The sequence below is a fragment of the Morone saxatilis genome, unplaced genomic scaffold, assembly GCF_004916995.1.
Source record: "Morone saxatilis isolate NCDOM2014 unplaced genomic scaffold, NCSU_SB_2.0 Contig8, whole genome shotgun sequence".
Classification (NCBI taxonomy): Eukaryota; Metazoa; Chordata; class Actinopteri; family Moronidae; genus Morone; species Morone saxatilis.
This window is the reverse complement of record NW_023340257.1, coordinates 7,962,612-7,971,131: the sequence shown is the minus strand read 5'-3', so window position 1 is coordinate 7,971,131 and position 8,520 is coordinate 7,962,612. Positions and strand designations below refer to the sequence as shown.

The 8,520-nt window shown below is 36.7% G+C and overlaps 1 protein-coding gene across 1 annotated transcript; it reads right to left on the bottom strand.

Moving 5' to 3' along the window:
- Positions 1–4,596: 4,596 nt before the first annotated feature.
- tirap (toll-interleukin 1 receptor (TIR) domain containing adaptor protein) lies at positions 4,597–7,478 on the bottom strand. Its single transcript, XM_035680264.1, has 3 exons — positions 7,342–7,478; positions 6,534–7,145; positions 4,597–6,372 (listed from the first exon to the last, which is right to left on the bottom strand). Exons 1-3 carry the CDS (start codon positions 7,421–7,423, stop codon positions 6,305–6,307), a joined length of 762 nt encoding a protein of 253 aa, XP_035536157.1. The 5' UTR covers positions 7,424–7,478; the 3' UTR covers positions 4,597–6,304.
- Positions 7,479–8,520: the final 1,042 nt, after the last annotated feature.

Genomic DNA, 8,520 nt, shown 5'->3' with positions numbered 1-8,520 from the left:
AACAAATATGCTTTACAAAATAACACTTTGTATTCGTTATATGGTCTGTCTCTTTTTTGGCATGTTTGTATGGGGGATTTTTTTATGCTAGCCACTTGATAAAACATTTTCGGATGTGGCACAATCAAAAGTTTGAATTTGAACTTGAATGACCAATTTCAGAATAATATACAGTATATTATATTATTGATTAGAATTATTGAACTTGAATGTTGCAGCTGGTAAAGAGGGAATTACTTGAACATGTGTATATGCTGCTGGGTAGCTTAATTTACATCACACTTTATTTGTTGATTATATTTTGTATTCATAATCTAAATCTGCAAAGTAAGAAACGTAAAAGTGTATAGTTGTGCCTAAAATGTAGTGTATTAGAAGAATGAAGGTGCTTCATATTGAATTAGAATTAGAATCGCTTTTATTGCCAAGTAGGTTTTCACAATTAGTCAAGTAAAGTACCTAAAGTACATTACTTGAGTAAATGTACTTTTAGAAGATAAAACACCATCAGATTAATGTCAGCTTCCAGTGTTTTGTGTACGAAATGATCATAAAGTATGTATTTTCCTTTCGTTCAGAATGAGCCCCTGTTTTGGGAAATTCTGTTAATTATTACTCAAAAGGAAATTATATTGATTGCTCAAATATATACTGCTGCTCATGTAGAGCAATGGTGCATATGAACAAAAAGTTGCTTGTTTAACCATATTATCCAACTTTCCCAATCCAGCTGAGCAACTCTCACACTGGAAATCGTTTGCCCGTTGTTAGCAAGCTTGATCCTAGTTTTGGTTTTTGTTTTGTCTATATAAGGCCACATCTGTGTCTGGACAGTGATATGACTGTAAGGACTGAGCCAAAGTAACCACAGTGCATTCATAACTGGTGTTGTTGGGTGCACCTTCAGCATACTGACGGCATTGTAAGTGCAGGGTTTTTACATTATATGACTACAGAAAGGCAGTAATGTCTCGTAAACTCATCCCTAATGAATTTGATCCGGGCAGATCCAGACACATCCAAATGCCATGGCTGCATAAATATAGGCTGCCTGTGGGCTGAAACTGGTGGTATTGTACACAGGTTAATGAACTTTCTCATGTCAGTGATCTTCTGTTAATGAGGATGATTTTCCCTCCTCAATATGACATATATGGCATATTTCCAGAGGGAACAACATCTGGAGAGTCTTGTTGCTGTTGACTGTGTTTTAAAAAAAATCTGTACTCTGTAACATAGATAAGAGAGCGACAAGATCAACTTGAGCTTCTCGGATACAGCCAGATGAGCTATCCGTCGAAAGTGCTGGGGAAGTCAAAGAACATGTTTGTCATAGTACTCCATGGCTTCTTGTGTAAGCTCACAAATACAGCTTGCGGTGCTCACCAGCAAGCTCAAATAAAGGAGAACAGGAAACATTTTATTGGGTTTCTAGTGAATATAAGCCATACAGTGCAATGAGACACGAGAAGGCTGCAGGTCAAATGCAACAGCACTGTGGGTTGACACTCAAAATGTAAACATGACTTTCCTATCAACTAACCCACAGCAGCACTTTTTTTAGGTGATACATTATTCAGAATCTGCTCCCCCAGAAAACAAATATGCTTTACAAAATACACTTTTTATGTCTATGGTTATATTTTATGTTTGTAATGGCGATTTTTTTTATGCTACCTTTCTATAAAAACATTTTACTGAATCAAAATTTGATTTGAACTGAACTGAACAGGAGGTACATTCAAAATACAAGACTCAACAATCTCCAAAAATAAAAATGAAAATTGTACACTAAGCACCAAAACTATTACCTAGAAAATTGTCTTGCAAGTTTCTGGCTGAAGTTATTATCTTCTATTTTCTGAATTTAGTGCAGACAGAGTGAACAGTACCCATAGTATGCTGAGTCAATTATGGACACTATAACTTGATAATGAAATGCTGCAGTGAAATTAGTTGGCTCGTAAAGGATTGATGCACCTTTCAAGTTCTCTCAGATTATTTACAGAACCCCCACACTGTCCTTGGTCTGGAGCCAGCAAACATTTGTTCAACGTGTAATCTTTAGGTTTACATTTGCGCAAAACAATTCTGATGCCAGCAGATACATTAGAGCAGTTATTTAGACAGTGAAATATTTGTGTTCTAAAATAAAATCAGTTTGAAGAGAAAAATGGTATGAATAAACCCAGGAATATATTTTTTGTTCTTGTAATGACCTGTAATTTTTTAAGTTAAGCTTTTTAAGTCTTTCAAATATGGATATGACACATGAAATAAGCCCCTGTGCTGCTTCAAATCAAAACATGCTTCACCACAACCCACAGCTGGTTATGCATAGAAACAGAGGGCGAGTGTAAGTAACAACACTGTAGTTTAACTTTAGTTGAAATCTTGACATGATGTGATGAACTATTACTAATAATGATAACAATAATAATATACTTTATTTATTCAAAACAAAGTTGCAAAGTACTTTATGTGAGCCAGGATTAAAACATAAACATTTAGGACTCCAATTAGGCAGATAAAGTCAATCAATACAAAAAATAATACACCTAACAACAAAAGAAGATAAAAACAGTAATAGGTAGGTGTAAAGATACATTGATACTGAAACATACTGGTAACCAGAGGCTAAAGCAATGACAGAGCTGCATGTGATAACACCACGATTTAATGACTTTTGTACAGTTTAAAAAAAAATAAAGTGTCACTGTCAAATATTACACTTTCTAAGGTTTCTGGTTGCAGATGTGAAATTTGTAGACAGTGCTATCTTTTGGAGATGCCATGACACAAGGAAGAACCCAAATGCAGAATCAGGAGAACGTAAGCAAAAATGCTGAAGTCAGAAACTGAAGCAGCAGGAAACAAAAGCTCCTGAGAGGCTGTAACTGCTTATACTAAGAACTAAGGACTAGAACAAGATATACAGCCCAAATCTGACTTGATCGACAGCTGTGACGTTCTGCCAGCAGCATGCAGGTACTGCTTCCAGAGAAATGCTAGAAAAACACTGAGAGAGAGAGAGAGAGAGAGAGAGAGAGAATAAAACTCATGCTCACGTAGCAACCTAACAAGGGTGGGACCATGACATGGCATAATATAACAGAATGGAAGAGTTCAACATACATAGGGAAATACATTAATTAGTTCACCTGAGCTTAGCTTAGTTTAGTTTAGATTACTTTAGTTTAGTTTAGTTTAGTTTAGTTTAGCTAACAAACACTAACAAAATCCTATCAGAACCTCGGAAGCTTGCGGCTTAAAATTCTACATCTCATTTGTTTATTCCCAAAATAAACAACGGAAATGTAAATTTGACGTCTTGGGTGGAGTCAATAAGTCAAACTAATTCTTGGCCAAGAACAGGGCCAGTGTGTGTGTGTGTGGAGGATTTGTTATGGTAACAACAAAAAGCCTGATAGAACATCTGTGCCTTTCAGAGATCCGTCTACTTTTTTATGTTACAATGTTGGCCTGCCACAAAAGAGGCGATTATCAAGGGTCTTTTAATTCTTAATAACTGCTGTTGTTTAGGGGGATGGGGAAGTGGGATGATGAAAAAACATTAATAAAAAGTAGAAAAAGGGGACATGTTGCACTTCTTGTAGACTGATAATAAAAAAAGCCTTGTCTGCATCAACAACAAAAAAAAAACATCACATGGGATCAGAAATGTTCTGCATTGAGCAATCCAAGTGCCAACTATCTGAAACGTAACACTGCCAGTAGACTTGATTAACAAAGGGAGGTGCTGCCAGGGCCCTTCAGTCATACCTAACAGAGAACTAAAAGTCTTTCTTTGGAGGGTGTTCCTTCCAACACTTCAACATGTTCAGACTTCTGAACTTCAGACTTCATGCCGTTCTAATAAGCTGAGCTAAAACCACTTATTTAGAAATATTGTGATTTAGAATATTAATACCAGCAGACCAGAGCCAGCAGTCTGATCTCTTGCTCTGTTTCACATAAAGTAAAAAAAAAGTTAGTTTCTTTTTTCAATATGAATTACACTTCCCTTTTTATTACTTAAAGTCTGTTCCACTAAAAGGTAATGCCACTGTCTGTTAAGAGCAATTTCACTCACACAAGAGAGGCTATTGTAATAATTGTTGTTTTATGGTAAAATCCTCATGAGTGGAATCTCTTTACTACCACTCTCTACTGCAAAGAAGGGATACAGTACACCACCTAGTGGTAAACAATATCTGTGTCACAATATTCATCCTATTAAAGTATATTATTAAAGTCATTTCTTACTCTGTTAAAAGGCAGATTACATGCATTTATGATGCTTTAGTGCATTTCAAACTTAATAAACTGAATTGTGTGTAACAACCTGAGACCATAAATACATATCCCCATAATATGTGCTCATAAATGGAAGTTATTGCAAAATACTGACACAGGAAATAAGTCCCTGTGCTGCTTCAAATCAAATGTTTCCTGTTCACTCTATTAATGTCCTTAACCACACACACACACAACACCACGAGGGTAAGTAACAGGACTGTAGTTTAACTTTAGTTGAAATCTTGACATGATGTGATGAACTATTAATAATAATGATAATGGCTTTATTTATTCAAAACAAAGTTACAAAATACTTTATGTAAACCAGGGTTAAAATATAAAAATGTAGGACTCCAATTAGACAGATAAAGTCAGTCAATACAAAAATAATATACCTAACAATAATATAAAATAAAATTGATAATAGTTATTATAAAATAAATAAGACCTGTTGGAAAAGCTGAGAGGACCTGATTGTAAAAACCCGGTCACCTTTAGTCTTGAGCCAGGACAGCCTGAGGATCTGAGGCTGTGCTCTGACTTATAGGGGAACTCAAGTTCAGCAATATAAGTGGAAGCAAAACCATAGAGTGCTTTAAAGGTAATCAGTAAATATTTACTGATACTGAAACGTACAAGTAACCAGAGGCTAAAACAATGACAGAGTCATATGATCTTCTCTTCTAGTAGTGTATATTATTATTATTATTATTATTATTGTATATATTAAAAGCAGAGCATCTTAAACCTAAATATGTCATATATTTTGCAATAATCTAACTAAGCTGAAAAAGAATGTATGACCTTTTCGAGATCAGGACGAGAAAAGACTTCAGTTGAGTCTCCTCAGTTGATGATAAACATGATTTAAAGACTTTTGTATAGTTTTTTAAAGATAAAGGGTCACTGTCAACTGTTACACATTGACGTTGACACATTGAGTAGTTCAGGCAGGCCACAAAGTCAGGCTCGGCTCTCAAATCCAGCTATATCATAGGCACGTGGAAGGGCAAGAAGGTCCCAGAACAGAGCCGTACCGCCGAATGTAATATACTGCTTTGGAATAAAAGACATTTTGACAAAAGTGGTCCTGACTGAAATAGGTTTCTAGTTGCAGATTTAAAATTTGATGTTAACATGTTGTTGTAAAATTGGGAAAGACTTTGGAGGCCCAAACAGAAACAGTGAATGACTTCAGTTATCATGTTACCAGTTGGATACTGGTTTTGGGTCGTCCAGCATATTTCTGATAGACAAGACAATAATTGCCTCATTCACTGGTTTTAATGGAACATAAACATGTGATGTGTCCCAGTGGAAACAGGGGCCAAGGATGGAGCCTTGACGAGATCAGATGGGCCACAGAAGAGTAAGCTTCTCAAAAGAAAGCTTAAAAAGTTTGATAAATAAGAATTTAACCTGTCTGGAGAATAAAATAATCAAGTGTGTCACAGGATCAGCTGAGATTGAGACAAATTTAAACTGAACAATCACCAGCGTCAGATTGTTACAGCAGTTTCGGTGATAGGACATGAATGGAAGCCTGATGGAAATTTATTGAAGATATAGATTTTATAGATTTTTGGTGGCAAGAATAAATCATCTTCTAAGTAAACCCTCAACTTACAATAAATCTGGTCATTTGGAAAAGGGTCTAACATTTTTTAAATTCAGAGGGTTAAGGCTTTGTTTCTTGAGAAGCATTACTGTGTGCTTAAGGGTGGCGGTAACACAGCCAGTGGACAGAGCCTTTACCCATGAGGTGAGGCAGCAAGGCTGACAGGAACCAGATTATTAACATGTGTGGTGGCATTTATGGAAGTGGAGGTTGGTCAGTAGCAGCATCCAGTGTTTGCCATTCAGAGTACTTCCTCACAGTCTTTAATTACTACTGATAGTGATCACAGCAATCTTCATTGAAGCTTCCATCTTTCTTCTTTATACTTCCAGCGGGATTGAAGTTGCAGCTGGGTCATACTTTCACATCACGTCTTTTTTGAGCTGTTTATCTACTGCTAGAGCTGTCCATGCTGCAATCAAGTGTCTTTTCATTTTTAACCAGGTCTTCCAGGTCTGGAGAAAAAAACAAAAAAAAAACAAGCAGAGATTATTATGGTTGTCTTGCCCTCCAAAAACTGTGGAATCATTTGAACTGTTGATTGAAAACAGATATAATTTTAAACTTGGTAATAAGAGCAGGCTCAAAAAAGAACACATTTTTTTCCATCACTCACACTTGAGCACACTCCTGTTGAGGCGAGTATAACCTTGGTCACGGTTATGACTCAGGTCTATGTAGAAGTAGAACTTCAGTTCCTGAGGATACTGAGAGCGGGGCAGGTTCTGAATCAGGGGAATAAGCCGACTAGACATAGGCCCCTCTGCCAGAGCCTGGTGCATCATATACATACACCAGTCATCCTGCAGGAAATTAGGTGTGATAAACAAGGCCCATAAGTGGCTGTTCTGCACAGCCTGGCATAACTCTGTGGAAATTGCACCTCCTGGACAGTCGTCCCTCTGTCGGAGAAAGCACCTAAGGCTACGGGGTGAGGCCTCGAGGAAAGAGACCAGGCGTCCAGCCTCTTCAATGTCACTGCCCACAGAGCTGTGGCACACAAACACGTCATACTTTCGGCCCCATCGCTGCGGTGAGCTCAGAGCAGACTGGGACTGTAGTGTTTTAAAAGGGGTTGTCCCTGGTGATGATGGTGACAAAGAACAGAATGACGATGCAGATGAAGGTGAAGCTGATACTGAAGACACTGACTTTTGTGTCACCTTTGCCTCTTGTTCATGTTGTGCTGATGAAGACTCTCTTGATTTCAAGAGTTTCTGGAACCAACCTAAAAGAAAGAAATTTTGCACATTTCTGTCATAAAGCTAAGCATGAATATATATAGAGAGCACAATCACAACAATTTACAGATATTCCACAAAAGTGTAATGATTTTCTGACAAGGGAAAAAGAGTGTGGAATTATACATTAGTTAATGAAGAAAGTTTGTATTAGAAATAAAGATGACTGAATCCTTAACTCACTATGCATGTTGTAAGCATCATCATATTTGTTCAATGCCACGCCAAAATCCTTCTCCGTAAGGCTTTTCTCTCCCCGATACATAGTCTACATTACTCCGACACTGTAGCTAAACAAACAACTGTTGCAACATAATCCACTGGCAGTAACCGAATGTAGCAGAGACAATGTGAAAAGTTTGTCGAGTGTGGTTGACATCACCAGAAAAAAGAGGAAGTTAACTGTTGAAACCGCCTCAACATGTGCAGTCAAATTTAAAATGCAAAGCCTTTCAAGTTGTATACTTGACTGAGCAGTTAGATGACCCTTTGTTTAAAGCATTTGTGTGGACAGGTATATCAAATTCAATGTAGCTCAGCACAACCACTGATGTGCCAGAAGCTTCACATTTCTAAGCCAAGCAATGAGACTGTTGCAATTTATTGTGTTTTTTATACAAATGGCTTATTTTATGTATTTCATATTTATGTGTTGTGACTCTTTTCATTATCTTGACCAAGTTATTTATTTCTGTTGTGTAGAAAAGCTTACAAATCCTGTCATACAAACATAAGACATTTGCAAGTACAAATCATATGTAAAGCTGAAAGTTTTCTTATGTGTAAGATAGGATAAACCTACTTTGTAGCTAAATTCTAGAAAATAATGTTGTATAGTGATCTATGCATTTGCAGCTCCCCCCTGAAGGAAAAATTAAAAGTTTAATTTGTGCCCAGCCCAATAGAGTGACAAGCTAAATTAAAGCTACAGAAGTATTTTTGTATATGGGGAAGTCAGTACATTCATTTCATGGAATGGCTTTATTGCTATAGTTAACCGGTTGGTGAAGCAAACAGTTATAGAATTATGCTTTCATTTTCACTTTTCTTTTTTTCAGGATCAGGTGGAATATGAAAAGAATTACAAATAAAAATGGCCCCTGTCTACAAAGAAAGTGCAAAGCCTAACTGTGGATTATTATTGTCGATGCCCTCTATTTTATTTGAATCTAGGCCTGCACTCTATATGTTATGTAGTTTAATCTATGGATTAAATGTCATTAATTGATTAAATATGTTCGACCTACATTGTAAAGTACCTGCCTCAGCTGGCAGATAAATGTAGTGGACAGAAGGTAGGCAAACATTTCCCAAGTTTAAAATCCGGTTGCACATGCGCGATCAAAAAAAAAAAAAAAAAAA